Source organism: Plasmodium malariae (assembly GCF_900090045.1).
Source record: "Plasmodium malariae genome assembly, chromosome: 7".
In the NCBI taxonomy this organism is placed as follows: domain Eukaryota; phylum Apicomplexa; class Aconoidasida; order Haemosporida; family Plasmodiidae; genus Plasmodium; species Plasmodium malariae.
In genome coordinates, this window is record NC_041781.1 from 1,621,904 (window position 1) to 1,645,317 (window position 23,414).

General features: G+C 24.5%; 5 protein-coding genes and 1 pseudogene across 5 annotated transcripts, besides 1 other annotated feature; 3 read left to right on the top strand and 3 right to left on the bottom strand.

Annotated features, from left to right (window-relative positions):
• Nucleotides 1-2,173: 2,173 nt before the first annotated feature.
• PmUG01_07042600 (uncharacterized protein) lies at nt 2,174-3,595 on the bottom strand (the record flags this gene model as incomplete). Its single annotated transcript, XM_029004181.1, has 1 exon — nt 2,174-3,595. The coding sequence occupies one exon, from the start codon at nt 3,593-3,595 to the stop codon at nt 2,174-2,176; it is 1,422 nt and encodes a 473-aa protein (XP_028860895.1).
• Nucleotides 3,596-5,599: 2,004 nt separating this feature from the next.
• On the bottom strand, nt 5,600-6,364 carry NFU1 (NifU-like protein, putative; the record flags this gene model as incomplete). Its single annotated transcript, XM_029004182.1, has 2 exons — nt 5,600-5,748; nt 5,938-6,364. 2 exons carry the CDS (start codon nt 6,362-6,364, stop codon nt 5,600-5,602), a joined length of 576 nt encoding a protein of 191 aa, XP_028860896.1.
• Nucleotides 6,365-7,646: 1,282 nt separating this feature from the next.
• PmUG01_07042800 (elongation factor Tu, putative) lies at nt 7,647-10,163 on the bottom strand (the record flags this gene model as incomplete). The annotated part of the gene is made up of 1 exon (XM_029004183.1): nt 7,647-10,163. The coding sequence occupies one exon, from the start codon at nt 10,161-10,163 to the stop codon at nt 7,647-7,649; it is 2,517 nt and encodes an 838-aa protein (XP_028860897.1).
• A 4,221-nt stretch (nt 10,164-14,384) lies between these two features.
• On the top strand, nt 14,385-17,055 carry PmUG01_07042900 (nucleolar protein Nop52, putative; the record flags this gene model as incomplete). The annotated part of the gene is given in 3 exon segments (XM_029004184.1): nt 14,385-16,487; nt 16,502-16,741; nt 16,756-17,055. 3 exon segments carry the CDS (start codon nt 14,385-14,387, stop codon nt 17,053-17,055), a joined length of 2,643 nt encoding a protein of 880 aa, XP_028860898.1.
• Nucleotides 17,056-17,886: 831 nt separating this feature from the next.
• Sel2 lies at nt 17,887-18,639 on the top strand (annotated as a pseudogene).
• Nucleotides 17,887-18,639: a sequence feature (selenoprotein, putative).
• Nucleotides 18,640-21,207: 2,568 nt separating this feature from the next.
• Nucleotides 21,208-22,248, top strand: PmUG01_07043100 (conserved Plasmodium protein, unknown function; the record flags this gene model as incomplete). The annotated part of the gene is made up of 1 exon (XM_029004185.1): nt 21,208-22,248. The coding sequence occupies one exon, from the start codon at nt 21,208-21,210 to the stop codon at nt 22,246-22,248; it is 1,041 nt and encodes a 346-aa protein (XP_028860899.1).
• Nucleotides 22,249-23,414: the final 1,166 nt, after the last annotated feature.

Sequence of the window (23,414 nt, forward strand, 5' to 3'; positions counted from 1 at the left end):
GTATATATTAAATCTATTATATATCATCTATTGTATTAATTATATTAGTACTTAATTAAACTAATGAATTATTTCATATCTTTAATTATATTGTTTATTTAAATTAATTATTATGTATTATTTATTTAGTTATGCAATTTTATCGAATTATTTTATTTATTTTTTTTTTAATTATATTATTATATATCATTGTACCATCCTATTAAATTAAATTAATTATATTATATTTAAGTAATTATATTATATACTTTATTTTATTTTTTACTTAAAATAAAATTATATATAATTTATTTAAATATACTATTATATATTTTTAAAAATTAATTTTTAATATATTTTATTTTAATTAAATAAATTATTAATTATATATAATTAATTTATTATTATTTATTTTAATAAATGCTTTATATTAATTCTATCCTTATTTAAAATATTAATATATATAATTTACATAGTTTTATATTTTATTATTATTACTTATTTTTATATTTATAATTATATTAATTAATTATAATAACTATTATATAACATTCAAATTAATGGAATATATTTAATAAAAATAATAAATTATAGTAATATTATTAATTTTAATAGATTAAAAAAAATAATTGTGTTATTAAATTACAGACGTGTATTTAATTAAATAGATTATACAATATTATTTATTTAATTATTTTAATTTAATTAAATTATTTATTTATTTTTTTAGCTAATATATTTATTACATATTTATTTCAACTTTTACTATAACACATTTATTTATATATATTTAATGTAGTAATTTTATTATTATTTCGAAATTTGAAGATATTGATAATATTTACGAAAAATTAAAAAAAAAAAGAAAGAAAAATTTTATATTTGTTTAATATGATGGTTAAAGGGTGTAAAAATCTATTAAGCCGAATGAACGAATAAAAGTACAATATAATATCATTTTAAAGTATAAAATAAAACATAAAATATTCTTAGTTTTTTTATGGATAAATTGCTGCATCTATATATTTAGTTATGAAAATTTTATAAAAAAAAAAAACTTTTATTAATCCTCAGTAAATACAATATTATAAATGATTATGTAATTTCATATTTCACAAATAAAAGATAAAATCAATTTTAGTACTTGATATAAATAAGGAAAAGTATCACATTTTTTCATTCATGTACACATGATTAATTGGTAATACGAGCATTAAAAAATAATATAAATTTATAGTGTAAATTATTTTTACATAAGGAAATACTGAAAATAGTATAGTGTTTCAATATGTGAAAATCCACGATGAAAATCAATAATTGAGGTTTTTTATTTAAAAAAAAGGAACATCTAATTCATAGGATGTAAAATATTATATATTGCGTATCTTAATATTTTCCTAAAACAATAGTAATATGGATAATGTTTTTACTATTTACTGTTCTATTATAAGACTGTAATATTTTCATTTACCCTTAACATTTCTAATTAATGTAATAATGATAATGTATATGAAATGATATAACAATGTTCTTATTTTTCTGTCCTAATTTTTTAAGTCTTTCAATAGTTAAAATAGCAATAGGTAAAGATGTAGATACAGGCAGATAATTATCCACTATGAATTTTTAATTAATGTATTTACACATGTTTCATTACATATAAACACCTATGAAAGCACAAGAAAAACAAAAGAATAATGAATTGTAATATTAAAACAAAAAAAAAATATATAAATTCTTAGTATTTAAAAATGTATTTATTGTAATAAATTAACATTCTTATTCATAAGGATTCATCTTTACTGTTTCATCTTTGAAATGACAATTTTTTATTTTATTATAGGTGTTTAATAAATAATAATAATCTTATGAATATGTGTAAATATGTTTTTTTCTCTTATGTAAGTACAATAAAATGAATGAAATTATGTCTTTTAATAGCGCCCTAATTGTATATAAGTAATTTTAATAATGGTAATATATTCAAACTAGTTTATTTTTATCTATTTTTAATATAACAAAATAGGAAATATTATAATATGATTAAAATATTACATAAGATAGTACTTTCATGTAATTTATTGTTGAATACTTAAAATTAATATTAATGCTCCCGTGCTGTTGCTACTCCTCTCCTCATTTTGTCTTTTTTTTTTTAATCTAAAATATATTTTGTATACACCTTTGTACTAAATTATAATGCTATATGTTCCCGCTCATATAAAGAATTGTGCTTAATAGAGCCTCTATAGTTGCTTAGCAATACATGTTCTCCACTCTCAATTGGGTCAAAATTGTTATTATTATAACTTTCATCGTTTAAATTTCCTTTTTGGTAATTCTTTTTTTTATTATATGTAATGTTAAAAGAATTTCTTAATAAATATTTAATTTTTCTTGTTTTTCTTAATAAAGTTAATAGGTTATCAGAATTTTCAGCAGATATATTTTTCATTCTTACTGTGAAATTTGTTATAGTTCTTTTTTTTTTTGAATTTACGCTATTTTCGATTTGTCTATTTTCCAAATTTGTATTGTAAATTTTCCTTAAACTATATTTATTGCTTCCGAAGGAGTTATTTTTTGGAATTCGAAGGTTATTTGTTTCCTTATTTTGATTATTTATCCTTTTACGATATTTTAAAATTGAACCATTCGGTAAATAAATTTCTTCATTAGTACATAGATTTGGTATTTTATCTTTTTTTTTAGGTGTATATTTTAAGGGGATATCGCAATTTTTATCACAAGGATTTATTATTCTATGTAATATTTTTATGGGATTCCTTTTCTCTTTTGTATTACCATTTTTTACATTTCCCAAATTTTGATTTTTCGCTTTCCCACATTCTTCTTTTGTTGTGTTCTTAATTTTTCGGAATTTCTTGTATTTTATAGACTGCATTAGTAATGTAATATCCTTCACATTCTTAAATAAGAATTTTACATTTTCACTAGTTCCAAAGTGCTCAACAAGAGTGAGAGTATTCCTAAGAAGACATTTAATTTTTTTTTTTAACTTTTGAAAATATTTATTATAACAATCGAGTTTCCTTAGCAACTCATCATTTTCAGAACGCATTTCTACTATTCTATTTTTTTCTTTTTTTATATCTAAATAATACTTATTTTTATACATTTGTTCTAGGTGAAAGTTATCTTTTTGAATGTTCTTTATATTAATTAATTTTTCTTCAAACTTGTTGGTTAATAGGGTTATCTCTCTTTTTAATTTAGTTATTATTTCATCCTTGTCATCACAAAAAAACCCTGTTTTATCTTTCGCTAAAAACACAGGTTGTTGTGGCATTTTACTTTTTGAATAATAATTTTTCGAATATTTTTCGTTTTGTATATTATCTTTAGCATTTTCATTATCATTAATAAAATTTGATTTAGAATGAACTTTTTTGCCTAGAGAAAGTTTAAACAGTCCTTTATTTTTTAGTTCAAAGCTGTCGATAATTTGTTTTTTGTAATTAAATTCAAATTCTGAGCTAAAATCTGATTCACTATTCAAATTATTTTTTTTTTCTTCTGATTCATTTATTGATTCTACATATTTTTTTTTACTTAATGAATCTTCATCAGCTGAATTTTTATGATTCCTGTTCATTCTAAAAATAGGAGAGAAAATACACTATTCAGTTGTGGATTAAATAAAATGATATTAATTAGGGAAGAACATAAAATAATATTTCTTATTTCCCCTATATTATAAATTAATATTTACTGTATTTTCAAATTGAATTATCCAAAAATTTTTTTAAGTTTAATTTTATGAATTATATAAAAAGATAATTCTTTAAAATGGTAAGTATATTTTACTGATTTGTTAAATATTAATTTATAAATATGCTTATTATGTATAATTTTACAATTTTTAATGTAAAATTTCTTGACAGCCTAAAATATATATATGTAAGCAACATAATATAGTAAGTGTATTCTCATTATACAAGTATAAATATAGAACTGTAACGTAATATAAATGAATACACGCTTTTTTAATTATCTTTTTATATTTACAAAGCGGTTGTAGAACAAAATAAGGGTAAAATTGTATATAAGAAATAAATTAATATTCCTTTAAATTTTATTAAGAACATTTTTAAATATTCTCTTAATACATTAAAAAAATAAGTATAACTCAAATTCAACTTAGCGACTATTTTAAACAGAACGTTTCATCAAAATGTGCAGCGTTTTTGGAGACGCCAAACGATTATTCATAAATTATTTATATATTTATTTTTATATTTGTATATATCATATACTGTCTTTTTTTTTTTTTTTTTGTAGTGACCGTTTCATAACAGTAAAAAAACAAATTATGTAAAATACTAGTATATGTGCGATATAATTGCACGTTAAATAAACCATGAGACGTTTAAATAAATTGTATGATCTTGAGTTTATAACAACTAAAATAAACAAAAAAAAATAAAATCTGCGCGAGCTTTTAGTGATTTTTTATTTCTATTCTTGTTCTTTTAGTAGGTGGTCATTTATATAACATCACTTTTTTAAAATAAAAAATGAATATTTTTGAGAGATTCTTCAGGAGTATATTTTCCATTTTTGTAAATACAGTACAAAAATTTTACTTATTTTTTTGTTTAGCATAAATATGAAACATGAAATGATCAAATGATCAAATAAAAAAAAAAACATTTATGCACACATATTCTATAGAATTTTTTTTTTGGAATTTCCAAGAAAAAAAAAAAAAAGGCAAATAAGAAATTATACAAAATAACAATTTTTTATTTTAAAATATATTCTTTTACGATATTATGTTTGTTTTGTAGCCTACATTTATGAGTAATTGTTTTGTGTGTTTTCATTTTAAGTAAGTATATATATATTTGAACAACCATAAAATATATAAAAAGATACAGACCTCCATTATTTAAAAAAAAAGAATTGCATAAATAAAAAAAAATTGAAAAAATTTTAAAAAGACTACAATTTTGCTCCATTCAAGAAAAGAAAAAAAGCAACAAGTAATTTTAGAAACAAAAAAAACATAATTCATATACTAAAATTATTAAAAAATGATATACTGTTATACAAAGGGCAACTTATATTATGAATTTAAATATTTCACATATATATATATATATATATATATGTAGGTATGTTATATATTATAGAATTGTTCGATAAAATGAAAAATATAATTACAGAAATTACTCCATATAGTTAATTATTACATCATTTTGTCTTTTAATTCAATACAAATTATAATTAGAAAACAAAAAAATATTATGCCTTATGCCACTGGTAGTGCAATGTAAAAGTGAGACATCATTTATATGCATGTACTAAAAGAAAAGATTACTTACTAAAATACCGATGAAAGCATTTTATTAAGGATATTTTAATTCATATATTTTTATACATTTAAATTTTAGTCTACGGGGGATATAACCATTTTAATCCTCATTTTTGTAAAAACAAAAGCTTCATAATATTTTGTATTTAACGTTTATATTTTCGTTCTTGTAAACATCCATGCTATATGAATAGTTACAATACGTAATAAAACAATTTTGCTTAGAAGTTTATAAATATTCTTGCGTCTTCCAAATAGTAGAATATATATATATTTTTATTACTAAAGAATAACTCCATTTTTTGACACATTTTTAATTTCCTTAATTTCAGATATGTAGTATACTAGCATATTTTTTATCATGTATTGCAGCGTTATTTCACTTTGTGAGCAGGTAACACATGCTCCTTCCAATTGCACATAAACTACGCCTAAAGGTTACAAAGTTTTTAAAAAATTTTCAGTAAAAAGGTAATAAACATGTGGAAGCACATATTACTCGATTTTATTTTAAAAAATATTCACATGCAGATAAACATACATGAATACAAAGACACATGAACACCTAAGCAAATGTAAATACATATATGCAAAAAAAAAAGGAGCGTGTAATATTGTACCATTATCTACGTCGAAACAAATAAATTTTATATCTCCGCCATCATTTACAATTATTGGACGAACTCTTTTCTCTATTAACAATTTTATGCTACTTATAATTTCCATGATATCTTCGCTTGTTTCATATTTTTTTTCACTTTTTATCTTTTGTAATATAGAAATGATATTTTGCTCATTGGAGGAACTGTTGTCTGAATTTTTTTGAAATATATCAATAAAATTATTTATTTCATTCATATAATTGACATAATCGGTATTTTTTGTCGTACAAAAAGACATAGGATTTATTCTTTTAGTTACCAGACATTTATTTAAAGCATTCATATGAGTTGAGAAATGAACAAATGTTTTTTTATAAATGTTTAATGTTATCTTCCTCCTGAGATATAATCGTTTACAGCAAGATATATTTTTAAAATGAATCATTTTTTTTTTGTAGGGCTAAAATGAGGAATAATTATGAATATGTAAAAATGTCTTCTAGTAAGACAAAAAAAAAAAAAAAAAAAATAGCTATTTTTATTTTAATTCAATTCATTTTATTCCATTTAAATTTATTTCATTTTATATGGAACTACTTTATTTCATCTTATTTCATATCATTTTATTTTTTTCTTATTTAATTTGAAGCTTGAAAAATGCAAACGCTTTCAACATTAAAGCAAATAAGGGATTCAGAATAATTTTAATAATTTTTTTTTTATTAGTAAAACTTAATAATATTTAGGAGAATCGCAGTTTTTTAATAAATAGAGAGAATTTTTTTTTTTTTTAACATATACACAATAATTTTTTATTGGTGAAACAATTTGTTTACGGCGTATAAATATATACATACACTTAAGTAAATGAAGCAAAATTACGATGTTTCCATACGAACCAAGTAAAATTGAACTACCACCAAATGAATGGGATAAACTAATTGAAGAGAGAATAAATGAACTAAAAAAGAAATACAATTCATATAAAAAGGTATGGAATATGTCATTAATATTTCGAAAATTAATAAAACATTTTAAAGTTAACAACAAATATACTTGCTATATGCGTGCATACAAAAAAATATTAAATCAGTAAAACTTTTTATATACTGCGTAAAGAAAACGTGAATAAAAAGTAATTCCAATTGCTATAATTGTGAGGGCGAAAAAGCTTTATGATTTGTAACGTGCCTATTAATATACATGAATTTATATATATATATATAATGTTTTTTTTACACGATGGTAGATATCATTTCTTTTTGAATAATATATATATATATAATACATATAAAACATTTTTTAATTATTGTATAGTTAATGTGCCCTGACTACAATTATATATATGTGAATTATTATTATTTTTTTTGTTTTTTTCCTTTTCCATACGTCTTAAATAAAACATTTTGGAACCTTAGCTAATTAATTACATTTTTACATACGTTTTCGTGATACGCCATGCGATGCTCTGTTTTGCTTCATACTGTTTTTTATTATTTTATTTTATTTTATTTTATTTTTTTTGTTTTTTTTTTTTTAATTTTCTTAAGCTGATTTCATGCCTTCTACATATATACACATTGTATAGGTTGAAAGCTACGACAATAAAAACGAAAACGGAAATGATCGAAAAATAACAAGCTTTTATGAACTTGGTACAATTCTGTGCTTATTATATATATATATATATATATATATATATATGGTTATAAAAACACGTAAAACACTCAGTCCGGATTTAATATTAAACCACTAGCAACAATTTTATTTTCTTCAGATAAAATGAAACGAGATAAGGGAGAAATGCTAAAAGAGAGGAAATCATAAATATTGAAAAAAGGATTATTATCAAAAGAAATAAAATAATTTAATTCAGTTCTGAAGAATTGTGTGGACATCAAACAGTTATTATTTTTGTTATTACTATTATTATTATCACTGTTACTGTTAACTTCTATTTCGATAATACCTGTATCATGGCTACGTAGGCACTTTTTATTTTCAATCCGTTCGTAAAATGTATTATTTTTTTTAACATAATTTTTCGTGTTACAAATATCTGCTAAGCATTTGTTATCACAGTCAAAAACTAAATTATTATTTTGTGTATCTTCAGAATTTATTGAGGAATTTTTATTTTTATAAACATAATAAACATTTCTAATTGTTATACTATGTGAAAAAGTTAAAGAGTACAGGAGATATTGTCGTCCTATTATTAGTGGAATACGTATATCATTCATTTTTATTAATGCTTTCATTTTGTTGCAAGTAAAAATAGTATTCATAATACATGAAGAATAGTTTTCATTATTATTTGTTGTAGTATTTACTACAACGCAACCGTAGTTTATTTTGTTATCATGAATTTTAAGAAAAACGTTATCTATAATGTCATTGGTTATATTATTCATATTTTCATTATGCGAACAATTTTTTACAAGCTCGGGTAAAATATTAATAAAGTTTTTTAAATCAGTTAAATCATTTTGCTTTAAATTATGTTCAGGTTCTAAATTTGTGCAGTTCTTATTGTCATGCGCGTTAACATTTTTCTTTTCTATTTCGTTAGCTGACAAAACAGAATTAGATAATTCTAATAAGAGTTTTTCAGTCAAGTTAAGATCTTTTGCATGTGCTAAGAAGTCACATAAATTATCTATATTTATATATTTATAAAAGCACATATTTTTTTCAATTTTTTTTATAGTAATTTTTTCCTTAAACGGTAGTATAGTATAATTATTTTTGGTTTTTAAAAACCCACCTAATACTTTAATACTTGCGTTTATCATATTATTTGATTCTGTAAAATCGTGAATAACTCCAACAAAAGCATTGTTATAATTTTCAGTTAAGGATTTCTCAATTGATGTTAACATGCCACCACCACCCTCATTACCAGAATTATAAAAAGTGTTATTTGAAAACAAGTTATTATTAATAATAAAATTATAGTAAGAGGTTAAAACATTTTTTTTGTTATATAAAAGTTCCTCACATAACTTGAAAATAAATAGATCTTTTTTTAAATTAATGTATTTAATTTCATCATATAAGCTAAAATTATGGTTGAACAAAGGTATATCTCCTTTTTCAAATTTTACTATATTTTTGTTATTGTATGCTGAAAGAGGAGTGAATATTATATTTTTCGTAACTAAATCGCATGCGTTGTTGTAGCCGCTTTTGGCGTTGCTACTACTACGTCTGCTGCTCCTTTTACTTGTCAACCCTGCGGAATATTCCTTATGCATATAAAAGTTGTTGTCAAGAACGAATTCATAGATGCTGTCATTTTTTTTGCATTCGAAAAAGGACAGTATAGTTGTGCATATATCTTCAAAAACATTTACATTATAGTCAAATAAATCTATTTTATTAATTGCGACAATAACATTTGAGATTCCCACTGATTTGAGTATAGAAACATTTCTATACGTCTCATCATTTTTTTTATTATAAATATTATTTGCGTCAACTACTAAAATCGCGCAGTCGGCAAAAAAACTACAACTGTGTAAATTATGTATTAATTCGTTATGTCCTGGTGTATCAAAAATATTAATTTTTCTAAAACATACAATGTCATTATGAATAATTTTTCTTTTATAAAAATCTTCAAATATTTGCTTATCCATATAAATATATTCATTTTCCTCTATATTTTCATTTTTGTTAACTTTTTTGTTACTATTTTTCTCGTTCGCGTTGCTCCAATTTTCACCTTTGTTTTCCTTATTTAGTAAAAGGTGGTAAGCATGTATTATATCATCTTTAGTGTAATATATAAAGAATTCTTTTTTTTTATTAAAAAGGGTTATATTTCTTTCTCTTTCATCTTCTTCTTCATCTAATATGTACGTAAATTTCGCGCTCTCCCGCACGTTTTCATATTTTTTTATTGTTTGTTCAAGAACATAATTTAAATTATATAACAACGCACCTATTAGTGTTGATTTTCCTGCATCAATATGCCCTAATACCAGAATATTTATGGTGTTTAGCATAATATATTTTTTGTCTTCACTTTTTTTTAAAGTTATCTTAACTTGTTCTTTTTTGAGATTTACTTTTTCCTTTTTTTCTACCTTTTTAATTGTTACATTCTTTTTTGTTCTAACGACGTTACATTTTTCTTCACATGAAAATTCATTGTAATGTTCTTCATCATAATTATCGTAGTCCTCAAAATCATCTTCATAGTCATACACTAAATTTTTTCCTCTTTTTTTATTGCTCATTTTATTTATTTTAAGTCTCTTTTTTTTTAGCGCTCTTTTTCACTTTTACATATATTAACGTTTGGTAAACACATATAAATACGTATATATGTATATATACATATATATATGCATATACATATATATGATAGCTTATTTGCTGTTATTACATTTTTCAAGCTGGTCCTCCTCATCGAATAACTTCGTTAATGTAATAATTGTTTACATAAAAGAAATAAAAATATGAAACTCCTTTTTGAAGATGTTACTAAATTTTTACATGAAAATTTTATTGCGTAAAATTAGAACATTTTATTTTAGCATATGGGCTGATGTGGAGCATTTTTTAATCTCTTTTTGAAGAGAAAAGCACTTCAAAAAAAATTGGATACTTATGTGAGCGCTTTTCCATATATACATGCATAAATTCATAAGATATTTGGCATGTGCACATGTAAGTTTATATATGTGTATATATATATATATATATACTTATACATATCCAAATATACGTTTATTCATAAATGTATACACATATAAATATATACATATATATGCCGTAATATGCCGTAATATGCCGTAAGAAGGTAATAAAAAAATAAGGCACGTTAATATAACACATGCACTTTAAGAATTTCGGTTAATTTAGTATTGGTTTTTTCGAATTGTTCTGTTTCTGTATTCCATGCCATATATACTGTATAAACATTTTAAATGTTAACCATTTAACTAGAAGCATTATTTTGAAGGTTAGTTTCACATGTAAAAGTAACACATTATATGAACATATATAAATTATAACGTAATGTCCCTTAAAAATTGAGGGTATAAATATAATTTTTTTTTTTTTTTTTTTTTTTTTTATTTCATTTTCATATTTTACTCTCCTTTTAATTCATTTCCCATTTACTCTTTTTAAATCTGGGGAAATTGAATACGTTTTAATGAAAAACAAACAAAAGAACTTACTGTCCAAAGTATGCTGGGTGATAACCCAAAAAAAAGGAGTAGGTCAGAATATAATAATTTAGTTAGATGTGTTAACATATATGTAATATTACACAAATTATTTTTTATCTTAAAATTTTTTGGATAAGATAATAAAGGAGTTAAAAAATTGCAACATTTGTTATATTTTAAAAGATAAGCAGGGTAAATATACACATATAATGCATATATGCATGTATATATGTTACATATATTGACGTGTTAGAGATGCATGAGACTTTAGAACGAATATAATGAAGAAAAAAAAAATTTCATCGAAAAGTTTAAGTCCTATATTTGAAGAAAGGTATCCTAAAAAGAGAAAACTACAATAAGAATTATTTTCTTATTTCAGTAGCTTCGTTATGTTCTGTTTTGTTTTGTGCACTTTTGCTTTGATTTACTGCTAATGCGTTCGTAAAGAGAAGGGGAAAGGGGCTTTACAAGAGTACAATACTTAAAAAAAGATAGACGGAAATATTAATTGTATAAAGTAATATATTATATTAAGGGCATACTATTTGAAAAAAGTTGTGACAGAGTGAAATTAGGCACTTAAGGAATAAAGAGAATAATAGGGGCACAAATGAGACGGAGAAGGGGTAAATTAGGAACAGATATGGGACATAAGATGCGCACAAAAAGGTATAAAAGGAAAAAAATGGAGACAAAGGGAAAAAAAGAGACAATAAAAGACTCACAAAAAGGTACAAAAGGGAAAAAAAAGAGACAATAAATGGTTCACAAAAAAGGATGCGTCTATATTATAAATGCTTGTAATATGATAATGAAAAACAAATAATTCTACAATACCGATAGCAACAAAATTTGTATGGAGACAAAAAAAAGTACAATTTTAAAGATAACAGCATATATCAACAAAATAACAGTACTTCGCAAATGCATATGCACATGTGCGAGTACATGCACATATATTACATATATATATGTATGTATATTATATATGTGTATATGTGTATATGTATATGTGTATTTATATGTATAAATGCATTATGTACCCTTAATATATCCACACAAATGAAAGATACATGCATGTATGACATAATTTTCACATTTTAACACATGTATTTGGAGGAAAAAATTATAATTATTTAAAAAACAAACGAGATAAAATACGGGTGAAAATATATGTTTGCATTTTTTTTTATTGCTATTATTTTTTTTTTTTTTTTTTTTTTTTGTATTAATACCTTTTTAATTCCATCGGGACTAAAAAATAGATGACTCTAAAAAAGAAAAAAAAATAATAAAATAAAGAAAACTATAACGTACATACAAAGTATACGCCAAAATTGGTATGTCATATCGATATATTTTCCCCGACAGTTATATTTGCAGGTCTCTAAATTGAAAAGCCGTTTTATGTTTCTATCATTTAAGGTGATGCAAGAAATAAAAAAAAAAAAAAAAAAACAAGAATAGGCTCAGGTCGACTCAAATATCTGTAGTATATTTTATAAATAGGAATAGTGTAGTATCATATAGAATTGTATATGCATATATAGCTATAAAATAAACACATTGTACTTTGTGTACTATTTATTTTACTATTAAATAAAATATTTTTTTTTAGTGCATTCATTTTTTTTTTTTTTTTTTTTAACGGTTGCAAAATTGCAATATCGGTAATAAATGGTGTACACAAATTTTTGCGAAAAATAGTATTTTTCATAAAATAAAAAATAGTTCCTATGTGGTCCACAAAAATAATGTAAGACGGGTTTAACAAACAGAATGATAAATAGCTTGTTCAGTTATTAGAGTTATTGTACATAAGTATCGTATGCATTTGTATGTATGTATGTATACATTTGTATGTATGTATGTATGCATATGTATATATGTATGCATACGTACGCATGTATACGTATGTATGTATGTCCGTCTTTTTGTTCGCACCATTATGTCGGTATATTTTTTTGCTTTAACTGTAACGTAGCATACTATGTAGGACGTTATGTTTTATTTTGCAGTGCCTCAACTATTTTTCTTAACTCGTTTATCGTATTTTTATATATGTATTTTCTATTTACATATATTTTTATATTTTTTTTCTTGTAATTTGTGCCTTTTCTCTTTTTTTAAACTATTTTTGCATCCGTGATATATAGCAAAATAGCAAAAATTTTCCTATTTTTTTTTTTTTTTTTTCCGTTTGTCGAAATTTTAAAATTTGATAATTATAAAAAGAGAAAAACAAAAAAATGAAAAATTAAAAATGAAAAATTAAAAATTTAAAAAAAGAATGATTAAAAATGAATAGGGTAAAAAAATTAAAAAAAAAAAATTAAAAATAATTTAAAAGTTAATATTTTCAAAAATTTTTTTTAAATATTTTCAAAACAAAAATGGTAAACTTTTTTCTTTTCAACAAATATACCTACATTATAATAACAGTGAGAGAAACATGTAATATACGCATATAAGTATGTATATATGTATATATGTATGTATGAATATATGTATGTATATATGTATGCATATATGTATGGTATATCAAATTGCGCTGTTGGCAATTATAACTGTAAGAATGAGCAACTTCTCCTTCTAAAAACATTTTTTCTGCTTAAGCTATTTTTTTCTTGTTCTTTTCTTTTCTTTTTTTTTTTTTTTTTTTTACTTATTTTTAAGCTTTTTTTCGCACGTACTTAAAAATAAGTTTATTATTACAAATATTGTACGTGTATATATATACATAAAATTGAACTGCTTTTTCCATGAGATCCAAGGGACTTAAGAGTGCTTCTAAAAGAGCAAGTTGAAGAAAGAAATATGGAAGAATTTTATAAAAAGAGAAGCATGCGAAAATAACAATAAATAGTAGTATATATATGTATATATGCTAAAGTTATAAGTGAAACTTAGGGCAAGTGTATTGTACCACCAACTGCTAAATTTTTAGTGTATATATATTCAAACCTACCTGAATACGTACATATTGTGTAGAGGCCGTATTATATATTTGCTTACATACCTGCGTACAACACATATTAAACTTAAGCCGCATTATATCTTTGCACTCATACACGCGTACTATATTTAAGCAGTATTAGACTGCCATACGTATATGTACACAACGTGGTTAGATACCCATTGAACAAAGTACACAAACACATATACACACGACATATATATATATATATATATATATACATACGCGCCTATTCCAGTGAGGCCACTTCCCGCCCCTCTGCCTCTTTCCCTGTTTTGAAAATTTAGAAGGAAAAAAGGATCATGAAGAATGCCGAACTGCAATTAATATTTGTTAAGTTAAGTCATGTTATCAAAGAGACGAGGGATGAAGGGATTGATATCCTCTATAAGTACGTAACAGACAAAAGGGAATCTCTTAATGTACGCAAAGTGGCATATATATGTAAAGGCTTGTTTTACTATTATTGGTTATGTTATTCTATGGATGAGCAGAGAGTAGCGGCTGTGAAAATATGTAAGTTAGTACATACATTTGATGGAAAAGAGAAAGATGATGAAAAGGTTCAAGTGTTTTTATTTGTAAAATGTTTTTTAAGTATTATGTCAAAGAAATATGAAACATTGGATTATTACCGATTGAATAAATTTTTATTTTTATTTCGAGTTTTTCAAGCTGAGTGTTTAATATTTTTACATAGCTATGGATGGAATTGTAATTATATTAAAATGTATAACAAAATAATTTTAAAGACTTTTGATGATAAGAATGATGTTTTTTATAATTACATAGACACATTTTTTAAGGAATTTATTGCAAATGATAATTTTTTAGAAAGTAAAAATAAAAAAAAATCGTATACCACAAAGCAGTTTTTATTAATAGTTGATCCCTTTTTTAAAATTGTATGTAGGACTGAGAAGAAATACATTATTGATGTAATTCAAAAAAAAATTTTTTGTATTATACTTAAAATGCCAAATGTTAAGATAGGTATATTACAGAAAAAAATAAGCAAATATATATCGAAATGTAAGAACAGCTATGGTACCAAAATTTTAAAAGGTTTTTACAATTTATCTGTTACTTCGAAGAAAGCAAACAAGTTGATATGTAAAAACAAAACACCTGTTTTTATTTCAGATTATTCAGAAAATAGTTATGAACAAAAAATGAGCCATTATAACATTATAGCTAGAAGAAATGCTATAAAATGCTTGCAAAAAGAACAGGCGGAAAGTAAAAAATCATTTAGTATAAATGAAAATAAAGAAAAGGAAAACATGGTGCAGTTAGGAATGGTAAGACACGGTGAAGTTAAGGAGAGGGACGATGAACTCGATTCTGTGAAGGGGGAAATTGGTACTATGAAGGACGAAGTGGGTTCTATAAGGGGTGATGTTGGTACTTTGAAGGATGAAGTGGGTTCTATAAGGGATGACATTGTTACTTTGAGGGGGGAAGTGGATTTCGATAAAGATGACATGGATTCCATGAGGGGTGAAGCTGGTTCTGAGAAGGATGACTTGGATTCGATGAGGTGTGAAATGGGTTCTATGAAGAATGACTTGGATTCGATGAGGTGTGAAATGGGTTCTATGAAGAATGACTTGGATTTTTTGCAAGATGAAGTTGTTTCTGTACGGGCTGTAGCAGGTTCAGAGGAGGAGAAAGTTGTCACTAAGGAGAATGAAGTTGCTTGTAAGAGTTCAGATGATATTTGTGAAGTTATTAGTAGAAAAAAAAGGAGTGGTAGGGAAGTTAATTGCATACAAAAAAAAAAAAAAGACTCGGGCGAAAAAAGTGATAATATAGAGATGGGAAAAAAAAAAAAAAGAAAAACTAAAAAAGGGAAGAAAAAAGGGAAGAAAAAAGGGAAGGAAAAAGGGAAGGAAAATATTAAGGAACATGTTAAGGTAAAGGCGAAGCAAAATATGAATGAAAATGTGAAGAGAAATGTGAACAATTTTTACATATGTAATAAGAGTACAGTGAAAAAATGCAAGAAGAGTATTGAGAAAAAAAAAAAAGAAAATACGAAGAAACTGAATAATAAGAAGAATGCATATTGTGAAGAGGAAGGTGAACCAAATTTAAGTATTTTAGATAGTATTAATAGAAGTAGGAAATCTTTTGTAGGTAGCATTATTATTGAGAATGATAAAGAAACAGACTTACCTATTTATTCCATTAATCCATCTGACTTGAATGGGGGATGTATACAAAAAAGAATATTAAAGAAAAATAAATTAATAAAAAAAAAAAAGAAAGGCATCAATTTTATACTTGCAAAATCTACATTAGAAGAACTGAATAAATTAAAGGAGCCATTAGAAGAATTGAAGTATGAACAATCTATCATACAGAACAACAGTTATTGTGCAAAGGGTGAAGAGAGAAAAAAAAAAAAAAAAAAAAAAAAAAAAGTAAAATAGAAGATTTAGAGATTATAGAAAAGCAAACTGACAAAACGGAGAAAGTAGAGAAGAATACAAAAAAGGAAAAGAAAAGCGAATTAGAAAAGAAAAACAAATTAGAAAAGAAATTCGAATTAGGGAAGAAAAACAAATTAGAAAAGAAAAACAAATTAGAAAAGAAAATCGAATTAGGGAAGAAAAACAAATTAGAAAAGAAAAACAAATTAGAAAAGAAAAGCAAATTAGAAAAAAAAAAAAAAAAAAAAAATTGGATGAAGAGAATGGAAAACAAAAACATAAGGATAAAACGAATGTGGAGAAGACCAACGCAGAGAATAAATTGGAAAGTGAAACAACAGGAAAAATTAAAAGTGTTTTGGTAAAAAAAACAATTTTAAAAAAAGGAAAAACAAAATCCCATGTACCCAAAAAAGTACATTTTAATTTAAATAAGAATACAATTGAATATATTCCACGTGTCAAAAAAAGAAGACTTAACACATACCTCTTTTTCGAGAATTTCCAAAAGTTCTTTAATATTCCTTCATTTTTATAGGAGATAAGTTATCAAATGAATTGTAAAAATGAAAGGGGGGAAAACAAAAACATAAAAATAAAAAGCAGTAGTATATGTGTATGTATATATATATATATATAATGAATAATTTTCATTCACATTGAAGTTTTCATTTCTTTTCCCACCTGCTTAATTTTTTACAAGGTGTTTCTATTTTTCCATTTTTCAATTTTACTATTTTATAATTTTACAATTTTACCATACCCAATAATTTATTCCATTTTTTTTTTTAAAACAAACGCATATTTAATCCCCAGGAATATGAGAATGATATATCAAATAACATTTTACTCTGATTAATAAAACAACTATTCATTTTTTTTCCATTTTTAAATGTTTCTTCTTTAAAAAGAATTGTATGAAACGTTTCATTTTTAGTAAATGAGGAAGCTCTGAAAGGAGTTGACCGAAAAAGTGAAGCCCATACATGCATACATACATATATATATATATATATATATATATATATATATATATATATATATATATATAATAAATAAAATAAAGGAAAATAAATAAATTATTGAATAAAACAAAATAATACATTACGTGCACACGGAAAGAAAGGGGACAGTGTGGGATTAAGTGAAAGAAGAATTTATTTGTATGGAAAAATATAAAAAACTATTTGTCAAATAGTAAATTAAGGTGTTATGCTTACTCAAGGGTAGAGAAAAAAAAAAAAAAAAAAAAAAAAAAAAAAAAAAAAGAAAAAAAAACTTACAAATGTGAAATTCTTTTGTGGCTACATAATATGAGAAGGGAAAACAAATTAAAAAAATTGTTGCCTACATTTTATACAAAGTGAAAATGTATTACTTAAAAATATGTTTGAAAATATTTCTACTGCTTTTTTTGAGTTATGATTTCATCATTTTAAAAAGTGAAGATAGGATAGTTAAAGGTGATTTTTTAAAAAAAACTTATGAACTATTATTTGTTCAAAAGGACTCTTTTCCATCATACATAAATCAAAATAACCAAATATCAATTTATTTCTGTAAGTCATGACAATCTGATTATGTTTTAAATAGAATAAAAATTTTTTTTGATTTCCTGAATGGTGGGGAGGAAACAGAAATTTATTTTGAAGATGACGAGTATGCAGCTGACCAGTCTGCAGTTAACCAGTACGCAGTTGACCAATCCACAGTTGACCAATCCACAATTGACAGTTCCGTGTATGACAGTAATAATAAGAGGAAGAAGTATGTAATATTCTTAAGGAGCATTAAAGCAGCATTATTTAATAGATTAATCTGTTATTTGATTGTTATCATTTATATTTTAATTTCATTAAATATTATTTTCCCTAGAAACATGGAAGCTTTTATACCAACGTTTTTATTAAACCATGAAAAGTTTAAGGAGATATTTGAAAATTTTAGAAAAAAAAAAATTTGGGTTTTTGCTGCTATGTTTCTTTCGTATAATATTATACATGGTATACTGTGTAATACGGACAAAATTCATATATATCAAAATAAAAATTTAATTTACAACGACCCCTATATAGAACACTTATTTGTTAAACAGTTGAGAGCCAAGTTAATAGAAATTTAGAGGTGAAATGGGAAATGGGAAGAAGAGTTTATATAAATCCTAGTTATGTGTGTGCGTATATATATATATATATGAGTGTTAGTATGTATGCATGGGTGTACGTATCTATATATACATATAAATGATAAAATTTATAAATGATAAAAGTGTCATAAACCACACGTGGCAGACATTTTTTGATAAATAAATTTTATTCCCATTACACACATTTTAGAGGTACAAATAGGAGCAGTATGAAAGTATTGATTTTTTTTTTTTTTTTTATTATTTCCCTTTTAAGTAATTTCCACAAAATGTGTAACGAACACTGAACGAAAATAAATACATGTGTAAAATTTAATGAGTTTTTTTTTTTTTTTTAAATTATGCAATAATGTAAACACAGTCTGATTAAGAGTGCTAGCGTTTTTCTTATTTTATTTTACTTTATTTTTTGAGCCTCTTGAAAGGTAGTTAATCCTACGTTTAAGTAACAAAGTTTATGAACAAGTCATATAATTTATTCATTTATTTATTTATTTATTCATTTATTTATTTATTCATTTATTTATTTATTCATTCATTCATTTATTTATTTATCCATTTATTTATTCATTTTTTTTTTTTTTTTGAAGAAAACAATAGCGGAGAGACGACTATAAAAAAGCTGTTTTACTTTTTTGTAGCCTTTCTCAGCTGCTTATATCCTTTCTTTAGTAATTAACTTTTTGCATTAATACTAACCGTATTGCTCAAAAGTGTTAAAAGAACATTCTTTTTTGTTTTGTTATGTTTTGTTTTGTTTTATTTCATTATTTTGTTATTGTCTTCTCTTCTTTCTTTTCTTTTCTTTTCTTTTCTTTTCTTTTTCTTTTTTTTTTTTTTTTAAGCTTGAGCAGGGCAGGTCAACACATATAAAAAATATTAATTGTACATAATTTTATTCCTATCTTTCTTAATGTGAAATAAAAGAAAACAATAAAGTAGAACAATAAATAATAAGCATATTTCCTAAAATAAGATATTAATTTTGATACCTTTTATATGTTAGCTTTTGATATCATTTTATTGATATATTAAACCATAAATTATTATTCATTTTAAAATATAATAATAAAAATAAATGAAGTTATTTCCCAAAAAAGAAAATACATATCATGATAATGGGAGAAAAATACGAATAGCTGCAATCATTTTGCATGGTTTATTTATTTGTTCATTCATTTAATTGCGTATTCATTCATTTATTTGCATACTTATTTCCTTATATGTATTTACCTATATATTTATTATTTATTTATTTTTGCACACATGGAAATTGACATTGTGCTTACACATTCGGTCTTGCGTTTAGAGTTCCATAAGAGCTTAATTCTGTTATCAATAAAGGATTTCATATGTAGCACTTAAAATGTAAGAAGCATACTCATTCATAGAAATAATTCAAATATGAAAAATCATAATATGCGCATGCAAATAAAGTTTTTATACATTTACCCACTGTTGCAAAAGGAACAAGAACATAATAAGGACAGTTAAAAACTGAAAAGTTCTTTCTATTTTTATATATAAAAAGTATACAAAAGCAGTTGCTCATTTTTGCAGCCTATTATTTATTTTATTTATTTTTTTTTAACAGTCCATAGTTTTTGAGTATGAAAATTGTCGCACAAGAAATTCTGCCTTTAAAAAATACGCGCATGCATATATGTAATAAGTATGTGTGAATATTTACATAAATGTAAATGTATATGTACATATATGCTTGTATGTTTATGCTTGTATGTTTATGCTTGTATGTTTATGCTTGTATGTTTATGCTTGTATGTTTATGCATGTATGTTTATGTATGTATGTTTATGTATGTATGTACATGTGCAATATGTTATATCACGCAAAGCTGAAAGAGTTTAAAAATTGGGAACCACTGTTTGAGGTTGCAATAAATGTGCACTACTTTGAAAAAATAAAGCTGTGTGAAGAGTGTCAAGTAAACAGGAAATGACATAAAAAAATACTTCACAATTAATAGGTCATAAAATAAGGACTAGTAGGATGCTTAGAATTTCTTAAAACAGCATATTTTTTATGAATTAATTTCCATAAAATACATGCATGCAACCAAAACATTTTGTGGGCTAAGTTTGCTTTGCGCAGGAATTCTGAACAAGTTAAACAACAAAATGAGAATCATCAATAAATACATTAGATCAATTTTTTGTTTCAAACTTATGTCGAAAATAAACATAAACATAAATGTATTTTTTTAATTATTATATTTTATAATATTATTATTTTATCTGAATATCTTTTTTTTTTTTTGAAAATATTAAAGCATTAAAATATAAAAAATTTGATATTTTGTTATATATTTCCCTATTTTTTTATTTTTATCATTTCACTTATTTCACCCTATTATACATTATACCTTATCATTTCATAAGATCATTATATCATATGCGTATTTTCTGCAACATTTTAAAGTTGTCTTAATAAGATAGAATATACCCATAAAATTCGTTATTCCATTGTTATATATACGCACATATACATATAAATATATTTATTTACGCATATAAAGAAGAAAAAATGAAATTGGCATTAGGTTTATTCCTCACACTTGCAATAGCAAGTAATTTTGGCTCTCGTTTCTTTGGTTATTTAGCCATGGGCGATTTGCTTGTATCGGGACAGATGAACAATTCACCCTATACTATGACATTAAGCAAAATGAACACAAAAATTACTAATAATGAACTTAATGACAAACAAGAAGAACAGAACAAAAATCTCAGGAGAAAAAGACAAGATGATTCGTCAGATGATGTCAGTAGTAGTGACTCCGATATTCCATTCACAAGTAATGGTGATGATAAAACGATAGATGACCAAGTGTCCTATGAAGACTCCGATGGTAATGCAGCACCAGGCAATGCAGCACCAGGCAATGCAGCAATAGGCTATAATGTATTCGATAATGCCCCAGGCAATGATGAATTCACTAATGCCCCAGACAATGATGAATTCGCTAATGCCCCAGGCAATGATGAATTCGCTAATTCCCCAGGCAATGCAGCCCCAGACTATGATGAATTCGCTAATGCCCCAGGCAATGATGAATTCGCTAATGCCCCAGGCAATGATGAATTCGCTAATTCCCCAGGCAATGCAGCACCAGACTATAATGAATTCGCTAATGCCCCAGACAATGCAGCACCTGACTATAATGAATTCGCTAATGCCCCTGGCAATGCAGCACCAGACTATGATAAATTCGCTAATGCCCCTGGCAATGCAGCACCAGATCATGGAGAACACGCTGGGGCATCAATAATATTTAATGGATCGAATGAATCCAAGGATTGTAATGGCGAAAAAAATGGAAACATATGGAGAACTGAATGTATATTTGATGATAAGGAAAGAAATAATAACATTAATAGAAAATGGAATGGGAAAATTAATTTTACTATTAATGAAAAGAATGCTCAAGAAGTAGGACATAATATGGTTTTTCATTTAAATATTTCTTTGATTCCGGGCATGCAACAAGAATACTTAAAAAACATTTACACCGTTTTAACAGATTTAAAAAAATTGCTTGAAAATGCTCAAAAAAAGGAAAATTAAAATAAAATATATTAAGAAAAAATAAAGGTCACTTTACCATATTTTAGGGATTAGCTGTACGTATAATGTCCACTTACTAAGTTGTTCCATTTTTTGAAAAATTAGGATAAGTAACATCTCACATAATGAGAGGGGAGTGGTTTATGCGCATATGTACATATACATACATGAATATATACACGTATACATATATGTACATATATTTGTACGCAAGAGTAAATTAAAACAGTCCTGCATCGTATTATATATATATATACTTGCACTGTTTCATAAAATATTTACTCCTATTGATATAAAAGAGAGTTCCATAAAATTTAATACAGTTGTAAATCTTTATTTGTTAATGTAACTATTCTGCAAAGTGCACTGAAGCTAGATATATAATTCTTAACATGAGAAATATTTTTTTGTAAAAAAAAAAGAAAAAAAAAAAAATTGAAATAACACTTGTGTAATTTTACTTGAATAAAATTTATGTCTTACACTTTTTTTTTTTTTGTTTATTTTATTTTTTTTTCGAATTAAAAATTCAAAAACATAATGATGATAATTTCATTTTTACATTCAAAATATGAATGTTTTTTCATTTAATTTCAATTGTGGTTGTTTAACAGTCATTTGGAGTAGAGTAAAAAAAAAAAAAAAAAAAAAAATAGGAGTTGAAAATGCTGACTGGCGCTTGTTTTCCTTTTTTTATCATCAATAATAATGTGTTATTATGGAAGAAGCACGAGTGCAAAAGAAAATTTGGCTCAAGTTTTTAACTATGTCAAGAGGGTGTACGCGTACGTATAATAAATATGTTTACATGTGTTTGTATGTTTGTATGTTTGTACGTTTGTACGTTTGTACGTTTGTACGTTTGTACGTTTGTACGTTTGTACGTTTGTATGTTTGTATGTTTGTATGTACGTTTGTATGTATATATATATGTGCGTATGTTTATATATGTGCGTATGTTTATATGTGTGCGTATGTTTATATGTGTGCGTATGTTTATATGTGTGCGTATGTTTATATGTGGGCGTATGTTTATATGTGTGCGCATGTCCGTATGTGCACATAGATAAATATGTTTATGTACATATATATGTGAGCTCCCCCCTTTGCATTAATAGCTTTGCTCAAAATTGAAAGTTCCTTTAGCATAAAAATGGAAAATAAAA